The sequence below is a fragment of the Astyanax mexicanus genome, chromosome 20 (assembly GCF_023375975.1).
Source record: "Astyanax mexicanus isolate ESR-SI-001 chromosome 20, AstMex3_surface, whole genome shotgun sequence".
NCBI lineage: Eukaryota > Metazoa > Chordata > Actinopteri > Characiformes > Acestrorhamphidae > Astyanax > Astyanax mexicanus.
In genome coordinates this window covers 11382771-11404844 of record NC_064427.1, presented here as the reverse complement: position 1 = coordinate 11404844, position 22074 = coordinate 11382771, and the positions used below count along the sequence as shown (strand labels likewise).

Here is a 22074-nt window from a genome sequence, read left to right as displayed (position 1 = left end):
AGATAAAAGGAATATGAACACAATTTTAAGGGCTCCCTGAACTTCCATGACAGGTAGGATCTCTGTAATAAAGAGAAACTCAGGTAAAAATAGTAACATTATCATTCAAGGTAAATTTGTTACACAATTACTGTAACTAGTAATGAAAAATAACATAGTTAGCAATTGGAGCTAGTAAAGAACTACTGTTTCTCAGTAGTAACACTAATAATGCCAATATTTAGCACTCATGCTAATAAAGAGTTGAATGGCTGGCATTAATAGTAATAAAGAGTAACAGAATAAGAGGTAATGCTCATTAAGGGTAACTAGCATTAGCATTAATACTAATGAAGACAGCAGTTAGCATCCCTGATTCCTGACGTCAGGCCTTACGTTGTGGGGGCAGGTATAGGGCGGTACTCGCCAAGAATGTTCTTCAGTGCCACCAGTGTCCAGACGGCCAGTGCTGGCAGAGACAGAGGACATTTCAGGCCAGAAGTCATCACCTGGCATGTGGCTCTGTATCAAAGGCCTTTATTTAGGACTGCATGAATCAAGTTTCCGTCATTAAGTGGACAATGGGCAGTGTTCTGCATGTGATCAGGAGTCTTTAACATTTACTAAACAAAAACATCACTAACTGAATGTGTCACAGGATGTGCAGGTGACTAATTGAATGTTACAGTACCATTAGAATGTAAGTGTGTGTGTGTGTGTGTGTGTGTGTGAGAGTGTGAAAAGAGAGTGAGCTTGCCTGAGGTGTGTGTCCTTCATGGTTTGTACTTTGAACCCATTAGGATCCTCATCTCTCCTGCGGTGAAGAAAAACAACACTGTGATCTTTCATCTTAAGCCCATTAGAGTCCACTCACTTTCCATCCATAACATTTAATATGTTTAATCTTTCTATTTATAGAAAAAACAGCAGCAAAACAGCTACTGACACACCACAGCTTTTAAAAAGAAGAGAATACAATGAAGGAAATAATTATTTGATCCCTAGCTGATTTTGTACATTTTAGACATGAACAGTCTATAATTTTATGTGAATTTTCATTTTAACAGTAAGAGATAGAATATCAAAAATAAAATCCAGAAATTTGGGTTGTATAAAATAAAATAAATAAGTATTTGATCCCTCTGGCAAACAAGACTTAATACGTGGTGGCAAAACCCTTGTTTGAAAGCACAGCAGTCACATGTCAGCAGAAATTTAGTTCAACTCTTCTTTGCCGATCATCTCTAAATCATTAAGATTTTGAGGCTGTCACTCGGCAACTCAGAGCTTTACCTACCTTCATAAGTTTTCTATGGGATTAAGGTCTGGAGACTGGCTAAGCTTCTTTTTGAGCCACTCCTTTGTTGTTTTGGCTGTATGTTTTGCTTCATTGTCGTGCTGGAAGATCCAGACACCCATTATTAATGTCCTGGCGGAGAGAAGGAGGTTGTCAGTCAGGATTTTACAGTACATGGCTCCACCCATTCTCCTATTGATGCAGTGAAATAGTCGTTGACAGTCATCCAGGTGTTTATTGGCAAACTTCAGACGGGCCTGCACACGTGCCTTCTTGAGTAGGGGGACCTGCAGAATTTTATTCCATTGCTGAGTAATGTGTTACCAATGGTTTTCTTGATGATTGTGGTCCCAGCTACCTTGAGATCATTAACAAGTTCTCTCATGTAGTTTTAGACTGATCTCCCACTTTCCTCATAATCAAGGATACCCCACAAGGTGAGGTTTGGCATGGACCCCCAGATCGATGACAGTCATTTTGTATTTCTTCTATTTTTTTACTATTGCAGCAACAGTTGTCTCCTTCCCACCCAGCATCTTACTTATAGTTTTATAGCCTATTCCAGCCTCGTGCAGATCTATGATCTTGTTCCTGACTTTAATGCAGGTAACGAGTTGATTAGGAGCGTCTAACTGGTCTGTAGGAGCCAGAACTCTTAATGGGGGATTAAATGCGTATTTCTCTCTGCTAAAAGCAGATAAATTGTATGTAATTTTCTGGATGTTATATTTGATATTCTGTCTCTCACTGTTAAAATGACCCTGCTCTTAAATTATAGTTTATGTCTTTGTCAGTGGGCAAACTTACAAAATCAGATCAAATACTTATTTCCTTCACTGTATAAACTGATTAAAAGGATTACATTCTGGATGGAAACTCTAGTGTGCCCATTCTTATTAGTTAAATGCACACATAGAGCTTGTCTAGTCCTTGTAGAGAGGTACTGCCAATAGATAAGGCCTTGTTTGAGCCGATAAAAGTGAAACTATTGGCACCATGTCTAAAGCCAGGCATGGGCTAGAGGTGAATACAGTAGTAACAATAAATGAGCAGGTGTCACAATACTTTTGTCCATATACTGAATATATCCAAACTGTGAGAACTGCATTATTTATATACTTTTTTGACAATTATTTATTGTCATATTTTGTCATATTGTATTTTATCTCCACTGTATATAAACAGTAGTCCAATAGACTAAGGTTGGCTGTTTTATAAGAAACAACAGAAACACTTTACAATAAGGGTCATGATGATTAATAATGTCCTAATGATTAGTTGAGACATTCTGTCTCAAATTATTGTAAAGTGTTAACGAAACAAGAACATCTGACAGTGACTGCAAATGAGTGTGTGAGATACGTGATTTTGTGCTCTTCACTATTATCTATTATCAGACATCTTTGCAGCTGTCAGATATCAAAGGTGATCACTGATCAGCATTAGCTGTTTTTTTCAAGCTCAGGTGTACAAAGTACAGGTGTGCTAATCATGCTAATAGCTGTCAGCATCCAGGGTTATCATTAAGGCCAAGGTTTGTCTAAAGCCTGCAGCAATTTTAATACATTTAACCCCAGATTAACCCCAGATTAGACTAAATTTGTGCATGCAATATACATATATATATATATATATACAGTTGTGGTCAAAAGTTTACATACACTTGTAAAAAAACATAATGTTATGGCTGTCTTGAGTTTTCAATAAGTTCTACAACTCTTATTTTTCTGTGATAGAGTGATCGGAACACATACATGTTTGTCGCAAAAAACAGTCATAAAATTGGGTTCTTTCATAAATTTATTATGGGTCTGCTGAAAATGTCACCAAATCTGCTGGGTCAAAAATATACATACAGCAACAAAATTTGTCAATTTTGGTGATGTAGCGAGTTGTGTCAATCAAATTAGCTTCATGTCATGGCCTCTTCACTTCTTGTAAGTGATTCTGATTGACTACAGCTGTTGACTTCTCATGAGCCCATTTAAATAGGGCTCATTTGACCCAGTGATTAGACTCAGCTACAAAAGCTACAATGGGAAAGTCAAAGGAACTCAGTGTGGATCTGAAAAAGCGAATTATTGACTTGAACAAGTCAGGGAAGTCACTTGGAGCCATTTCAAAGCAGCTACAGGTCCCAAGAGCAACTGTGCAGACAATTATACGCAAGTATAAAGTGCATGGAACAGTTGTGTCACTGCCACGATCAGGAAGAAAACGCAAGCTATCACATGCTGCCGAGAGGAGATTGGTCAGGATGGTCAAGAGTCAACCAAGAATCACCAAGAAGCAGGTCTGCAAGGATTTGGAAGCTGATGGAACACAGGTGTCAGTCTCCACAGTCAAGCGTGTTTTACATCGCCATGGACTGAGAGGCTGCCGTGCAAGAAAGAAGCCCTTGCTCCAGAAAAGGCACCTTAAGACTCAGCTGAAGTTTGCTGCTGATCACATGGACAAAGATAAAACCTTCTGGAGGAAAGTTCTCTGGTCAGACGAAACAAAAATTGAGCTGTTTGGCCACAACACCCAGCAATATGTTTGGAGGAGAAAAGGTGAGGCCTTTAATCCCAGGAACACCATGCCTACTGTCAAGCATGGTGGGTGTAGTATTATGCTCTGGGGATGTTTTGCTGCCAGTGGAACTGGTTCTTTGCAGAAAGTAAATGGGATAGTGAAGAAGGAGGATTACCTCCAAATTCTGCAGGAAAACTTAAAACCATCAGCCCGAAGGTTGGGTCTTGGGCGCAGTTGGGTGTTCCAACAAGACAATGACCCAAAACACACATCAAAAGTGGTAAAGGAATGGCTAAACCAGGCTAGAATTAAGGTTTTAGAATGGCCTTCCCAAAGTCCTGACTTAAACCCCATTGAGAACATGTGGACAGTGCTAAAGAAACGGGTTCATGCAAGAAAACCATCACATTTAGCTGAACTGCACCAATTCTGTCAAGAAGAGTGGTCAAACATTCGACCTGAAGCTTGCCAGGAGCTTGTGGATGGCTACCAAAAGCGCCTAGTTGCCGTGAAAATGGCCAAGGGACATGTAACCAAATACTAATGTTGCTGTATGTATATTTTTGACCCAGCAGATTTGGTGACATTTTCAGCAGACCCATAATAAATTTATGAAAGAACCAAATTTTATGACTGTTTTTTTGTGACAAACATGTATGTGTTCCGATCACTCTATCACAGAAAAATAAGAGTTGTAGAACTTATTGAAAACTCAAGACAGCCATAACATTATGTTTTTTTACAAGTGTATGTAAACTTTTGACCACAACTGTAGCACTTGGAGCCCCAGCCCATTACTTTAATGAGCTCCTGCAACCAGTGGCCCTAACTTTTTTGAATGCACACTCTGGTGTACTATTCCAACAGGACAATACTTGTCCACATAATGGTACACCCAGCAACACATCTGATTCCACTGGTTTAATTAGCCGGCCAGTCTTCAAAGAACGAAAGACATAGGCTTCTGCTGGGCTGGAGTGAAAAACTGCACAATGGAAAATACATTGGCCCTTTGCGTACAGGACACCCCTGCATTACGTCCATTACACTTATTATTTTATAGATGTGTTGCATTAATTACCATACCTCCAGCACACTTATTATCATGCTTAAGATATTCCCATACTACAGTTACACCCCACATAATATCACAAGTATGCCACACCCCATAGCATGGTTCTGCTATACCTGTATGCATACTTTTGCAATTATTGTAATGGGTTTTCCAGCAAGTAGCAAACCATCTAGATAAATAGAAGGAGGGAAGATGGAGAAACAATAATAAAAGGTTCAGAAATATCAAGCAGAAAATGTAATGTAATGTAATCCAGTAGTCCATTCTGTCAGCATTCACCTCAGAACCATACATTAGCAGAGCAGAGCATTATTAGCTGTTGCTACACTATGAATTAATCACAAAATAGCTCTGAAGATTTTAAATATGTCGAGCATGCTCTCTGGTCCAAACTCCTGAACTAAAACTACACCCTTGAGCCTGTAAAGAAATTATGGTCAAGGACAAAGATATGAATCAATCAGTGACAGCAATGTTCAGTCTTTGCCAGCTGGACTTCTGATATGATTGCAGATACTGTAATACTGTAATCACAGTTTCAGCACAGTCGAGTCTAGACTGCAACCTATTTCCTCATCCCAGCTGAGTGCCAGAGACTGAAACCATGAACCCATAAAAACCTGCATCGCCTACTTTCACCAGTTTAAACATCACTGTGGGCTTTTAGAAAAGCACTGTGAGGCTGGGGGCATGTTTACTATTTAGATACAAGCAATGGTACAGCTGCTTTTTCCTTTTTATTCGGAAATTAAGGATATTTAAAAAGAGTTGATTCTGTTTTATAGTAGTAGTAGAGTCTCCATGGTTTAGGAATGCTTTCCACTAAATTCTGCAGAATTGCTGTGAGGATTTGACTGCATTCAGTGAGAGGTTATGCTGGGTGGTGAGAGAGTTATAGTCTAGGGGATAAACTAGACTCATGCTGTGTTCCACTTCATTTTATTTTTATTTATTTGTGTTTTTTTGCATAGACAGTGCTTATTAATCAACAGACAATACATTCTGTGAATGAGCCTCTGGGGCTCGTGTTCATCTGTATTCGCTACCAAGTTCTTAAAACTTTACCTCGGCTGTAAAACGTCAGAGCTGGAAATAATGTCATACCTGAATACAACAATATATCAGCAATCATTTATACAACTGTCCAAGGTTAGCATTGCTAGCAAAACTAGCCAAAGTACCAAAGCATTATGCAGTATTCTGCAAATTCAAACACCATTGAAACATGTCCACAGATAGATGTGGACTGAATTAACACAACACAAGCAGATAGAAGTGCTATAAAACTTTATAACTACTTCTACTTTTACTACTATTGATGTAAGGGCAGCCATCTTGGATTCTAAATTTGAGGTTGGTGAGGCTCCTCTGACTTTCAAGTAGGAAATCTGACTGTAGCAGTGTTCCACTTAACATTTCCTACATGGAACTAGAAAAATCTGACAAATTAAAAGCAGCATTAGTCGTGTCTGCCTCACTCCAACTGAAACAATGTAACAACAGAGATTTTCTAAATGTTATCAACATAACTGGCTCAAGTAGTTCCTTCAAGGCCACATGCCAGCGATAATATGAAAGAAAAAGTCTTTTAAAATAACTTCAAAGACAGAGAAACTGGTCAACAGGTCAACAAACTCTCTCACACTGTCACTGGCAGAAAAATATGCATGGTCTCTGCAGTATGAGCAGTATGCTTTTGGGTCCAAGTATTGTTTAAGTATGATAGAACTAGACAGACTTACATTAACCTGTATTTATTTATTTTATTTTTGTGCACATCCTTTCTGATGAATGCATTGGTGAAAAAGTAATTTGGGCTAGAGGGATATAAATCCCCTATTGAGCATTGAGCTGTAAAGCAGTGGAACTGTGGATGTGTTCCAATTATGTACTAATTGCTAATACTAACTAGTTTTTTAGTATGAAGTATGTAGAATAGATAAAAATATCCAAACTCCAAATAATATCCAAATAAACCATAACTCTTTTTATGCTGTGTGCAAACTTTTGACTGTTCTGTACTTGAAAATTGAGTTTCTAACAGGGAAAAAATATTCTGTAGACATCTCAAGTTTTTCAAGTAAACACTGATGTACTGCTTTTATTGCTGCTAGCATTTAGGCTAAAATTACTTGCCAAGCAATTCCCCCTCACAGACACTAACAGCTTAGCTATATGCCAACAAAACAATAACACAACCTCAGAAGTCAATGTGCCACACTGTAGTGTGCAGGGTAGTTAGATTTGATTACTTTTCTGAAGGAAATTCTTATCAATTTTAAATATATTGACATTGTTAGTTTAGCAAACTAGCTAGCCCTGTCACTTTAGTCTATCATAGCATGAGCACTTTCCTTTTGCTAATCTCCTGATTACTCCAAAATGGTTGTTTCCACTTAAATTCCTCCTGTGTTAAACATTATCCCACATTACTCCTGTTTAAATTTGGATTTACAAAATGCTAAAGCTGTAGCCATCAGTGATTTGATCAACAAAGAAAACCCCTTAGCATTTAAAGATAATGTTGATTCTGCTGTTTCTCTGATTAAAGGGGAACTAAATTATTTTTGCTGACTCCAGCTTTGGCTTAAAAATAGAAGGGGTAGTTTGGGAGGGGCAGTGGGTGATGTATGGGTTTAAGGGAGTAGCGGGATGGAAAGCTGTGTGGGTTAAGCTGCTGTCGGTTATAGGGAAAAGGTTTCTGATCAGGTAGCCTTTCTTACCAGAAAAATGAGTGTAAAGTTTCCGTTTACTTTATATTCTGGTTAGATTAGCCAGCTAGAATCCAAAATGTGCCAGGTGGCTAAAATTAGATCAAACCAAATAAAATGTAACCAAATAAAATCCAACCAAATAAAATGTAAGTGTTACCTGTTAAAATATAGACTTGAAAATAAAAATGAATTAAAGTATTTTTATGAGTTTGTTACTCCTGTAAGGTTAAAAAACAATAGCCAGAATGACACCAATACAATATAAGCTAATTACTAATATTGCTAATGATAGTGTGTACATTACTCACAGTGTAGCCTATGGAATGATGAAAAATCTGGTGCTGAGGTGTTGTTATGGGGGCTCCAAATGAAATTCTGCTTAGGGCCATATTAAAGTCGGTAGTGGTCCTGAGTAAATGTGCTGTCTAATCTAAACTTTTAAATTCCAAGCTAGGTTTGTTTTAGTATTTACGGTTGTTATAGACATCCAGTTTACCATAACTGCGTCAGGTGGTGCCAGGAGTATTTAGGTCAGCATGAGTATGGAGTTTCCTAAGAATGATAGAGTTTACACAGGATTTCCCCAATCAATATTAAATCAATTCTAAAATGCTTGTCTCACTCACTCAATAACTGCATATATACAATAGTTTTTAGGTAGATTTATTAATAACTGCAATGAAAATTACACAGTACTTTATATTTCAATCATCTTTTGGAGGACAAAAAATATATGTTCCTCTACATATTAAATGTATTAATTACAGTAGCCTGTATCAAATAGCAGGGCTATTGTTGTGCATATGTACAATTTATACATATGTGTCAGTCAATGCTAATGCTAAACAATGCTAAGGAATGGAAGTGAATAGTCAAACTGGCTAACACTAGCCTATATGTATTGTTAGCAATATGTGGAGCTATGTATTATAGCTAAGTTTTGGGAGTGATCCACGCCCTCACTCCTCCCACTTCCTTCCCTATTTAAACCATCACTTCCTCTCTACCTGCTCGTTGAACAAACCTCGCACCCACCTCCCCCATCGTCCTCCTTCTTTAATTTTATTCTTTTCCTCATGTTTCTCTTCGTGTGAGGGGGGCTTTGGCTTCACGCTTTACAGCGAAGCTGCCACGAACTCCACCCCAAGTTCGCTCCCCCTCTTTTTTTCTTCTCTGCCCAGTCAAGGGCGTGGGTCAATACTAGCAAATAGCATGTCTGGCTGTACTATACATTTTCAGACCAGCCAGTTAACTTATTTGCAATTAGATGAAAGTTTGATGATTAATGATGTTCACTGAATCCTTTACAGCAACATTTGTGAAAATTGGAATTTCTTGCTTTTGGACTCCCTCTACAGTCTGAAAGTGTAATTTGAGCAGTTAGCTTCCTCTAAAAATATGCTTTTCTGGACAAGCTGAGCGATAGAGAACCATCACTAAAACAGTAAATATACCAGATTGACTGACTTATGCAGTGTTACACAGTTTTTGTGAGCATGCCATCCTACCTTATGATGACTAATATGCTTTTGATAACTAATATGAAGATCCAGTCTTAACTAGTTGTATTAGGTGTGCAGGGTAGGGGGTCCCCAAGTATCAGATTATATCACCATTAGAATGTTTTAGATCTGCTTTTGAAAAACAAGGTGGTGTGGTTTTAAAGAAATATATGCTATATGTTTTATTTCCATGATTTTGACTTGAAACTAGTTTAGGCTTAAAGCCATAATAAGGGTTAAAGTTAGCTTTGGGGTTATGGTTAATTGTAAGATCGGGTCTAAATTTGGGTTTTGTGTTAAGATTTACAGCTTAAATTTAGACTTTGAATGAAGCTTCCTTGAATAAAGTTCGGTGTTTACATTTAGTTTTGTAGGCTGAAATACATGTTTTGGGTTATAGTTTAGGATTTGGGGTTAAGAGTTAAGAGCTGAGGTCGCTGGCAGATTTATGGTGTTTTAGTCTTGCAGTGGTCCTGTTGTAGGCATGGCTGCTGTATACAGTACATGAAGCTAATGGCACTGTGGGAGGGGATGAGGTGCCTTTAGCCTGATTGGCTATACGGGGTTAGCACTGTCTGCTTTATAAAGGCCAAGTCAAAAGTGCAAACAGCCAGTCAGACTGAAGCAGGAGGTGGGGGAGATTAGATTATATGGGCTTTGTTGTGCTGTGGCTGGTGGAGAAATTACTTTTCAGTCTTGTTTGTTGCAGAAAATCTTATTTTTTGCTTTAATTGTCTGACATTTTACTGCCACTTTTTTGGGCTCCTCCCAAAGCACATAAAACTGGGGGCTGAGGGATGCTGCTGCTGCAGCTGTGGAGTTGACTGACAAGTTTTATTACATTTTTATTGCATTTTAAAGTTCGCAACGTGCCTTTAGGATGAAGACCCTGCTCGCTGCTTATTCCGGTGTCAAAAAAGGTAAGTTTGATATACATAAACTGCACAATAGACACATACAATATTACTATACACTATATACAGTACACAATATACACTACACATAAATAAATTTATGATTTACATATACATTATGCACAATATCCATTAAACTGTTTACACTATGCACTATATACTGTATGTGTATACACTTTTAGCCTTAAGGACTTACACTTGTATGCAAATGTTTGGGCGTCCCTCTTATCCAAATACTATACTGTGTATGGTTAAGTGAGGTTAAAGATGAATATTTCAGATTTGTGTAGCCTAATATTTTTTATTTGTGTGGTCTCAGAGCAATAAGAAAGCAGCAGCAAAAGTTTGTGAACCCCGGGCTTAAGTTTTTAGCTCTTTTCGAGATGCACATTTTAACATTTTATAAATAGTCGTATCCTAACACCTCAAACCCAGCAATCAGCTGCCATTAGCTTCTCTAAGCAGCTGATTACCAGCACTTTTTTATATTAACATAACTGATGCTCACAAAGCAGAAGACTGGAAGCAGGTAACAAAGTGTTATCATGTAGCCGTTTCATCAATTTGTAATGTAATCAAGAAAAAACAGTTAAGAAGACTAGTAGTTAATTGTAAAGGCCAAAGTTGAAGACTGGAAGACCAAGAAAACTTTCTTAGAGATTTTTTACAGGACTTCTGAAAAGGCATATCAACACCATTGTTTTACTGCAAAATACCTTCAGGAAAATTTAATAGACTCATAACAACATTCCACTGCACAAATATGACCATTGTGAAAAAGTAAACCTTTCCTACATCCTCACCACAAAAGAACATCTAAACAAAAAGCACCTTAAATTCCTTGTTGTGGTTTGTTATTAGCAACTTTTATGCACACAGTTTACAGTTGCTTTATTAAACTTGTGAGGTTCAGTTTGCTCAGACGATCAGTTAAATGACAGGTCTATTGTTCTTATTAAAGCAAATAAAGAATAATAGCTTAACCCTTCAGTAGATTAGCATAGGAGTCAGATACTGACCAGAACGAAGACAGGAGTGAAATCAAATTTTGCATGTGTGTGTGTGTGTGTGTTAGGTCAGTGAGAGCTTTTCAGCTTCAGAATCCTAGCATGCAGTAGACTTAGCAGTATAACCACTGCTCGTTGAAGTTTTAAATGGTTTCTTTGTGTCTGTGACCTGTAGCCAGTAGAATAGAAAATACTTTATATTGACTATATTGTTACTTCATATAATTTATAGTTGATTATTTTTATTATACATACTATATAATATATATAATAAATATTTCTGCAGTTGATTCAACTACATGTAGTTTTACTTGTACATACTAAATAATTAATAGTGGATACTGAAGAATTAATTGCGAATATTGAATGTTTCTAGTGAGCAATAACTCGTAGTGAATACTAAGTAATTCATAGTGGACACCAAATCATTCATAGTGGATTCTAAACTGAAACTTCTACAGCCAAATCTACTACTGTATATAGTTCATGGTAAATACTGATTAATTCATAGTGGATACTGAATTTCATAGCAATGTAATGAAAACTGATACTATATACTGTGGTACATTTTTTAAATAAAAATTATTAATCCATTCCATATGGTTGTGCACAGTAATTACATCTGAATCATCTGACCTCCAGGCACTGGGTCCAGTATCCTCTCTGCGCTGTTGGAGCTGCCTTCAGCCCCCTGGCTCTCCAAATCCAAGCTGGTGAAGCACCTTCAAGCCATTTCTGTCCTGCAGTTCATCCTCACTTTCCTGGCCCTGGGTGAGTGAAGCTACAGCACTGTAGCACTGACGTCTGATGCATGCTAAAATATAGCACAGACTATAGAGGAGAACAGAGATCAGAGAAGCCAATCTGTCTCCCTCTCTCTCGCTTTCACTATTAACTGTAAATATAATATAATCAAGTATAATATAGCAACAGCCTATAAAATTCTTAGCAACTGCTTAGAGTTTCCATTTACAGTTAATCTGCTTAACAATTTAAACTGATGATAATTTTATTAATAAGTGTTTATTGTTTCTGCTGCTCCAGGCATCGCCTCCACAGTGCTGCTGGTGTATCTGTTCTGCACAGACTGCTGGCTCATCGCCGCCATCTACACAGCCTGGCTTATCATTGACTGGAACACACCCAAACAAGGTGATTCTACTAACGATGCGCACTGTAACACACACACGTGCAGAAAAATAAATATACCTGAAACTGTTTATGCAGCAGCTTCAAATAAAACAACCGTAAACAAACTAGATTGCAAAGGATTTAGCTAAATCACTGCTACCCTGTTAATCTTTAGGGGGACGGAGGTCAACATGGGTGAGGAACTGGACCGTGTGGTCATACTTCAGAGACTACTTCCCCATCAGAGTGAGTATTTCAACTAGCTTCAGCTTTATTAGAACAACCTTGCCTCTTGTGCTTTGTCTCACTGGCCATTTTGATAGAAACATCATCCTCTGTGTACTTCAAATAAAAAAAATCACTGGCCACTTTAATATAAACCACTTCCACCATGTGCTTCTCCTCACTGGCCACTTAATTAGAAACATCCATTCTCCATCTGCTTCCACTCTCTGGCCACTTTATTAGAAACCCCCTTTCACCATGTGCATCCACTCCTTGTCCACTTTAAAAAAAAAAAAAAACTTTCACCATGTGCATCTACTCACTGGCCACTTTATAAGAAACCCCTTCCACCATGTGCTTCCACTTATTGGCCATTTATTAGGAACACCCTTTCTCCCTGTAATTCCACTCTCTGGCCACTTTATTAGAAACACACTTTCTTTGTGAGCTTTCACTCGCTGAACACTTTATTAGGAACATCCTTTCTCCTTGTGCTTCCATTCACTGGACACATTATTAGAAACACCCATTCTCCCTCTGCTTTCACTCTTTGGCCACTTTATTAGAAACATTCTTTTTTCTATGCTTCCACTCTCTAGCCACTTTCACCATGTGCATCTATTCACTGGCCACTTTATAAGAAACCCCTTCCACCATGTGCTTCCACTTATTGGCCACTTTATAAGAAACACCCTTTCTTCTTGTAATTCCACTCACTGGACACATTATTAGAAACCCCTACCACCTTCTGCTTCCAGCAGTTAAGAGGTTAATTAGGTTAATATCAGTCTGTACTGTACTGCCCAGTAATACTGAGATAACGCCAGGCTTTATCTTGTACAGTTGCTGTATATCAGCTGTTGATGCTGTCCTGTTTTTTGCCCTTTTGACGTGCTGCACAGAGGCCAGTGGGTGGGGTGGAGATTAATGCAAGTCTGACTCAAACTCATCAGTAGACTTTGCTCATGCTGATGGAAGCTTCTTGTTGTTTGTCTCAGGTCTTTCCCCAGTTCAGATAATTCAGCACAGGTTGATAAAAACAGAGATAAACGTGTTACAAAATAATCTGTATTAGAGAACATATAGGCTCCACACCTACCAGCCAGATCCAATCAAGCATTCCCAAGCCCCGTGTAAGTGTCATACAGAGTTGTATCAGTAAAGAAGTTTTTCCTGATTTTCTAGCAGTTTGAGTATATTAGATAAGCTGAATTATAGTAACTGAAGTTTCCAGACATATAGAATTATTAATCTGTTATCTAACTCTCCTGCGTTTCTATTCATCTAATTCTATTCATTCATTAATCATTATCATTTGTACATAATCTGTTTACACATTCATTCTGCTCTAAGAGACCAGCACTTTGTTTGACCACACACTCACCAGCCCCATCAATCCCAGCACTGCTCATGTCCCTAAACATACAGTTTACCTGGGTTGCTAGGTTCAAAATCAAATCGAATCACATGAATTTGTTTAAAACACAAACCCTCAACGAACAAGCAAGACATACTACCCAGCTATTCTCCTTTTGGTCTAAACGTATAAATTATTCATTTAAAATAAATAACACATAGGTACGTTGATAACTTGATGAAAATAATGGAGGGTGTACGACTAGTGCAAGGCAGGTAGCAGTAAGTAGACAGTGAGAAGCTGGTCTTAGGCTCATGACTATAACTGCCTGAAGGTAACACCTTGGAGGTAAATGGTGGTTTTCTGGTGGGCTAGCTTTGGGCTGTATTAGCATTAGCATTTATAGATATGCCACAGTCAGCTCTTTAGAAACACTTGTGTTCACTAATACTCCTAAAGGCCTGACAGCATGTCTGGGTGATTAAATTTTTTACGCCTGTGGCAATGGGATTGAGTGGCGCACATGAATTCAATGATTTGTCCCAATACTTGCTATAGGGATTGATCAAAGACAGATCATCTGATGGAACAATGCACATTTGATTGGTGGTAGATTTCATCAATAATATTATCTGTGTTTTTTCCCACAAAGCTCATCAAGACTCATGAATTGCTGCCCAGCCGAAACTACATTTTTGGCTATCACCCCCACGGCATCTTTTGCTTCGGAGCGTTCTGCAACTTTTCCACAGAGGCAACAGGCTTCTCCAAGAAATACCCTGGAATCCGGCCATCTCTCGCCACGCTGGCAGGAAACTTCCGGCTGCCTCTGCTCAGGGACTATATGATGTCTGGAGGTGAGAAAACACGTTAGAGGAATTAGGAGAATAATACAAGTATATTTAATATTTAATGAGTAGAGTAAGAGAGGTGATGTATTATTATGGGGAATATCACCATGGCTGTAGTGGTAAATTATTATTACCGTATTTTTCGGACTATAAGGCGCACTTAAAAACTTTTAATTTTCACAAAAATTGACAGTGCGTCTTATAATACGGTGCGCCTTTTGTATGGATTTTACTCGTCAGGTTGTAAGGAGCAGTAAACACACACTCCGTGCAGCGTTATAGAGAGTTTCAGTGCTATACAGAGTCCAGAGCCGTGCAGCTCCGAGGCTGAGCAGCAATAGCATTAGCTAGATGCTAACCGCTAAGCTAGCTAGCTAATTCACTGAGATCAGTATTATCTAAATTTTACTCGTCAGGTTGTAAGGAGCAGTAAACACACACTCCGTGCAGCGTTATACAGAGTTTCAGTGCTATACAGAGTCCAGAGCCGTGCAGCTCCGAGGCTGGAGCAGCAAATAGCATTAGCTAGCTTATTCACTGTTCAGAAATCAGTATTATCTAAATTTTACCCGTCAGGTGTAAGGAGCAGTAAACACACACTCCGTGCAGAGCAGCAATAGCATTAGCTAGATGCTAACCGCTTAGCTAGCTAGCTTTTTCACTGTTCAGAGATCAGTATTTTCTAAATTTAGCACTTTTAATACTGCTGGAGCAGTATTATTAGAGTTAGATGCTAATCGCTAAGCGTTCACCGTTCAGAGGTGAGTTATCGGCCTGTAAGTCTGTGCTGCTTTGCCTGGCTAGCATTAGCTAGATGCTAAGCGCTAACTCTCTCAGAGGTGAGTTTTATCAGCCTGTAATCTGCTTGTTTACCGTGTTAAAACAAGCTACGGGGGACGAATCGCTAGCTAATATCTCACTGTCTTACCAGAACACGCAGGATTACTCAGTGTAACGCTGTCGTTTAAGTTTGGGTTAACTTTACTAGTTTAGGTGACTAGCTAGCGTGCTAGCGGATAGCTATGCTAACGCTGGTGCAGCAAGCCTTAGTGGACATCTGGAAATCTAAGCTTACTGTAAATAAACTGAAGCACGTTACTCACCCAAATAAACAGTTTTCAGGAGAGGAATCTGTGTAGATTAATATCCAGCACTCGTTTGACTTTGAAAGAGCTAGATTTATATATACTGAGACGCTCCTCCGGCAAGCGACCATCCCCGGTGGGGGAAGGGAAACATGGCGCCACCCCTGTTCACTTTGATATAGGCACCCTTTCTAGTGTCACTTAACGCGCCTTATAATGCGATGCGCCCTATGTATGGAAAAATAGCAGAAAATAGGCGTTCTTTGATAGTGCGTCTTATAATACGGTGCGCCTTATAGTCCGAAAAATACGGTACATCTTATTTTAATAATCATTTCATTTCCTACAGTTTTTATTACAAAGTAAGGCCAAGGAAACCTAGGCACTGCTGCAAATGTGTTTTTGTATTCTGCCAAAAAGTTTGAAAAACAGTAAATACTGCTAACACCAGTCAGATTGTGTCTAACTGCTGTATAGAGTATAAGAAAAAAGCATTCAATAAAAATAAACTAGTTAAAGCTTAAAAATGTATTGCAGTTAAATGTTGCTATACATAATCAAATTACAATACAATACAAAGTACAGTACAAATGTGCCTACAGTACCTGAAATGTAAGTAGGTTCAAATGTTTAAATAATGGGTGTGTGTTCATCATTAACAGCACCAGATTAGCAGTATCTTTAATATACTAAAGAGTGTTAGCTTTAAAACTCACTAAATTTCAAATAGTTGTTTCAAATTTATTGAGCGATATACAAAAAAGGATAAAAGTAATTTTAAAAAACATAAATATGTAACATATCTAAACAGAAGAAGCATGAAACAAACTCTCCAACCAGGGTATAGTGTACACTTTGTTTTAAACTGTTGATCATGGTATTTTCAATTTAAGAACATTTGAAGGCAAATACTTTTATACTCAACTAAAGGTCTTAAGGGACATTTACTTTACTACAATTTCTGTAATAGAAAATATAAAAAAGTTCTCAATTACATGCTTTGGGTACTTCAGCCAAAATAGCTGATGAAGCTTTTCTCAGTGGAAGCAGTGCTGGAGCTGATTTTATACCCTGAGCAGAAGAACTGTAGATAAGAGCGTCTCAGGGACCTGAGCTTTGCCCTGTTATGTTGAGTTCAAATCTGTTTACTCCTGTGTCAATGTAGCTGGATGTGTGTCGAAATATGTCCTTCGTGATCATTGATTCTGGCAAAGTGTCCCTGATATCAGTGGATTCCCCTAAAGCTCAGTGGCACATTCCATCAGAATTGTGTGTTTTTCTGTGTTGAGTGAAATACAGTGGGGTAGAAAGTCTGGAATTTGTGTAGAAATGCCCCACTGTGTCTTACACTGTTTGTTATATTGCAGGTATCTGCCCAGTGAACCGTAACTCTATAGATTACCTCCTGTCTCGCAACGGGACGGGGAACGCTGTGGTCATCGTGGTTGGAGGAGCTGCAGAGTCACTGGACTGCGCCCCGGGGCTCAACTCCGTAACTCTGAGGAACCGCAAAGGCTTTGTTAAACTGGCTCTGGAGAAAGGGTAAATAACCAGACTAATGAGATACAAAATAATACACACACACTTTACATATACACATACATATATACACAATGTTAATGTATATGTTATAAATAAATTCGTAATGGCTGATTAGATCTCATAGTATGGACTGTGTGATAACAGTGTGCTAAAAATAACTTTGGGTTAAAAAAAATAGTATCTGTTCTACATTATTTAATTGTTTGATTAAAAAGTATTTTTAAAGTATTATAATTATTATAATTTTTTTTTACAGAAACCTTTAAAATTATACCAGTTTAATTCATACAATAATTACTAAACAGTTATGAAAGAGGTGATGGACAGCTCTGATATGTAGGGTATATTTGTTTGTGTTCTGAGACCTCTTGACCCTGCTGGCTGACAGTGGATATTACAGGCCAAAGCCACAGCGGACACTGTACTGCAGCCAAGAGCTGGCAAAGATAGAAAACTGTAAGATTTTATTGTGACTGAGGCCAAGAATAACAACATGTAGGCAAGATAATAAATTCATATTGGAAATGTACTGAACCAAAAAAAAAATGCAGCACTGTACAAACCATAGTGTTCACATACCACAGAGAATTAAGCTTTAAATCTGCACAGTTCAATAAACTGACCTGAACTCTAAGACCCTGAATCACCCTCACACTCACCTTTAAGCAGGACTAATGAAGCACGATCACGAGCATGCTCACACACGTCATTTATTTAAAAAACAATACCCAAAATAAACCCAGCCTTTATCAAAGAACCCACAATATATAGTATAATTATAGTAATCAAGTACTCAGAATACTTTTTCTACTTGAAGTTGTGCTTTCCTCTTTCTTAACACATTTTGGTGCTAGGCTGAACATGATTTAAAGAGATATTTTGGAAACTATACACAATATGTTTGCGTTTATAAAAAAACCCATAAAGAACCCATATTTTGGAGCATATAGAGAGGAGTAGAACATTGTTAAAGTTCTAATAGCAAAGAACTGCCAGTAACAGATTTGTGTAGATCACATAAATATAGCAGAACGTATAACTAGTAAATAATAATGTGGAAACAGAGAGAACTATTATTTTCTTCCTAACAAGTCCTAACAAACTTTTTATATTACAATAAGTGTTTAAATAATCATGTACATGTACATATAGAATGTATGGAAAAATATATCAGGTACTTTGAATATCCATGGTTCTATTTAAGACCATTACCTTTTATTAAATCATTTTTTAAAATTAAGACTTTATGTAAAGTCCTTTCATAAGTTTCTTATATACTCATTTGCAACACTCTAAATAATGGAGGAGAACCCACTTATTAGGGATGTATGATGTAGGAGAGCTAAAATAGACATTAGTGACTGAGCGTGCATGTGTGTGTGTTTCCCTCAGAGCTGACCTGGTGCCGGTGTACTCGTTTGGTGAGAATGAAGCCTATAAGCAGGTAATCTTTGCAGAGGGCTCGTGGTGGAGGCAGGTCCAGCGCCGGCTGCAGAAGCTGCTGGGTTTTGCCCCTTGTCTATTCCATGGCTGTGGCTTCTTTTCCACAGAGAGCTGGGGCATGGTTCCCTACTGCAAACCCATCAACACCGTTGGTAAGACAGAAACACCCTTACGCATTATCTGAAAACAGAAGGAATAGTTTAAATAATACACAATATTACAATAAGTCAACTTTGATCATGTTGAAATTGATGATTTGTTAAATGTTCCATTTGAATACAGTTAACCTATTTAGCTGAAAGATAAGAAAAATGCTCACACAAAGCTAGTCTATTCCCTTTAGATAAGTACTTTCTTTATTTGACCATGTCTGAAATGGTATTATAACCCCCTCCTAACTCCCAGTATTGAGCTATGGAGCAGTGAAACTGTATTTTCTGAAATGATGGTGCTTCATCCAATACTTTTGGGACGAGTTGGTGGTGAGATGGAGCTTACATTACTAATGCTTTTGTCCCTGAAGGCAATCAAACCCTCACAGAATGCACCAAAATCTAGTATTAAGGCAGTAGCGACAGTTACTACAACAAAAAGCGACACTAGTAAGGATATAACAGGGATGTCGCCATGGTTTTCTACTAATTCAGCAGGTCTCGCCACTAAGTGGTGTGGGGTGGCGCAAGAGCTAATGCTTAGTATGGTTAGCAGCTTATGCTAATTCTGCTGCAGCAGTGCTAGCCAACTTAGTGTGGTTAGCCGCTAATGCTAATACTGTTCCAGCCTTGGTGCTGGATAACTAAACTGAAACTCCTTTCTAATGCTGCACTTCAGCAGCATTTAAAGAGGGGCTTTACTGCTCCTTAGAACCTTTTTTATACATAAGGTTCACCAGATTATAAGGCACAGTGACGATTTATGGAAAAATTTAATATATAATTTGTATATAATTTGTTTAATTATAATTTTATAATATATATATATATATATATATATATATATATATATATATATATATATATATATATATATATATAAATATGTTTGTCCATTAGAGCATATTTAATAATTCTATGTGTTGATTGTATAAATAAATTTGTGATTGGTTCTCTTTCAGTCGGTGAGCCGATTACAGTGCCAAAGATTGAGAATCCAGCTGCGGATGTCATTGACATGTACCACACTATGTACATCAACTCACTCACCACACTGTTCGACAAATACAAGACCCGCTTTGGCCTGAAAGAGACCGACAAACTGTTCGTGAACTGAGAAAGACGACGGCAGAACTGTGGACATTGAGCCAAAACACGCCTGCTGTTCCAGGAGGTGGAGGGAATTGATTTTTCCACTGCAAGGACACACAAACAGCCTTATGAGAGTGATGTTTATCTACAGAGAGTACCATCAACCCCTTCAGAGAGATTTCACACTGTATTCGCCTAAATATGCTTTTCTGTACATTTAAGTTTGTCTCTGATTGTAAAGGCTTACATGTCTTAAGTTGTAAGGAAAAATCTGACACTGTATTCATATTACTGGGAAAGTTAGTGCTTACTCTGCCCCCTGCTGGCAGTTGTGTGGATGTGCAAACAAGTGTAGCTGTTCAGAGTAGGTGTTTACAGGTTTTTAGGCTAGTTCTGCTGATGGAATTCAGATGAAAGAAGTCTAAATTTGTTTTTAAAAAACTGAGCTATAAAATGGAGAAACTTGGAATTGACGCTGCCTTAGCAAGTAAGCATGCTAGGCTAAAGAAGATTTTTTTTTACAGAGGTACAGTCATGTCCACCTCTGCCTTTTAAGGTTGTCCCAGAGATTGATGGCTCTAAACACTGTGAAAATGTTGTTTAGGAAGATACTGTTTAGTATACTAGATGGCTAATTGATAGCAGTTAGCCTTGCTAATTTCTGTGTATGCCTACTCAGACAGTATTCTGAAACAAGAAGAAACACAATCTGGTCTGGATCTTAGTTTAGTAATTTAGTTCTCTTTTATATTGAGCTAACGTGCTAATAGCTAATGATAACTTCGCTAAACACTCATATCTAGCAGTCAGCTGTTGATACTTTAGCCATGTCAGAACTACATAGGGTAGTACTCCTTTCCAACTTTCAACAATCTGATTGGTATAAAACATTTTAGATTTTCATTAAGTTGAGAAAATTCTAAGTTGTAGCTTTGTGATCATTTGTTTTCATAGAAATCTACAGAATATGAGTCGCTTTGCTCCACTTGAGTGAATTTGAAGCATGTTTTATGCAGCTGTGTAAAAGTCTACAACCTTTTTAAACACATATATATATTTTTTTGCAGAATAGACTATATTTAAACACAGCAACTGGTTGTATTTATAAAGAATGGTTATACTTAGTCATCACATCACAAATAGTAATTTGTTTGAAATAAGGCTGAATTTCTAAATGTTTTTACCCTTTTATAGTTCCCTGACTGATAAAGCGGCCAGACCTATTTCCCCCTTTAAGTTATTTCATTTTTGCACAAACAATGCAATACATATGTTGCCTTATAGAAATGATTCTGTGGAAGAAATATATGTTGGCATAAATACGACTGTGCTCCTGACTATATGATTTCGAATGGCTTGTTGCACAAATAAGAAGCTTTATCCAGGCTGATTAGGCGATGTTATAAAGTGAGAAAAGAGGATGAATTATGAGTTGAATATGAGAGGGAATGTCAATGTGAAGTTGATATATGGTTATATATGAGATGTGATCTTTGTTTAATGTGTAATTGCAGATTATTTATTGAGACACCACTGAAGTATTCACTGCTTTTTTCTTTCAGTTATTTTCATTCAAACTCCACTTTTTCACTGGAAGACTGACAATTAATAGTTATTTTCATGTACTTGCATCATTTTACTGTACGGATTTAATCCATTACATACACCCTCATCAGTGAGAAGCAATCTACCATTCAGTAACCTCTGCCTCACAGTAACTGATGTATTGGTGTAATACTGACTGTGGTAACGTAAAATGTGTTATAATCCCTATTTGAACTGTATTCTAAAACTTTGGACCAATGTTGAGAGAATATAAGCCCACGCAGTCTGTGATCAGGGACAAATTCATCAGAATTTCAGGTATAACAACTGTTTATATGCTGAGGCTGTGTGATTGCTTTATAAATATATTAGGAAAAAATGCAGTACTGATTATTTGCAGTCTGATTTTATAAATTAAACTTTTGTATGTTTTTTGGAATAAACAATGCAAAAAGACAGTGGTGTTTCTCCTTCTTTGTAGAAAACATGTAGAAAATACCTGAACATATTTACAGATAAATAAAAGAGCCCACATCCTTCGAATGTTTTCACATTTTTTCATGTTACATTTCATGTTGGGCTTCTAATATGGCTACACACTTTTATTTTCTTATGTTAAAAGGATAAAGAAAAGCCATTTTTCGTGGAG

General features: G+C 37.7%; 1 protein-coding gene across 1 annotated transcript; it reads left to right on the top strand.

The window, feature by feature from the left end:
- The first annotated feature begins 9694 nt into the window (after positions 1-9694).
- Positions 9695-21883, top strand: dgat2 (diacylglycerol O-acyltransferase 2). The gene is made up of 8 exons (XM_015608417.3): positions 9695-10001; positions 11645-11773; positions 12047-12154; positions 12309-12379; positions 14368-14572; positions 17019-17193; positions 18586-18788; positions 19751-21883. The coding sequence occupies exons 1-8, from the start codon at positions 9962-9964 to the stop codon at positions 19903-19905; spliced, it is 1086 nt and encodes a 361-aa protein (XP_015463903.1). The 5' UTR covers positions 9695-9961; the 3' UTR covers positions 19906-21883.
- The last annotated feature ends 191 nt before the right edge of the window (positions 21884-22074 follow it).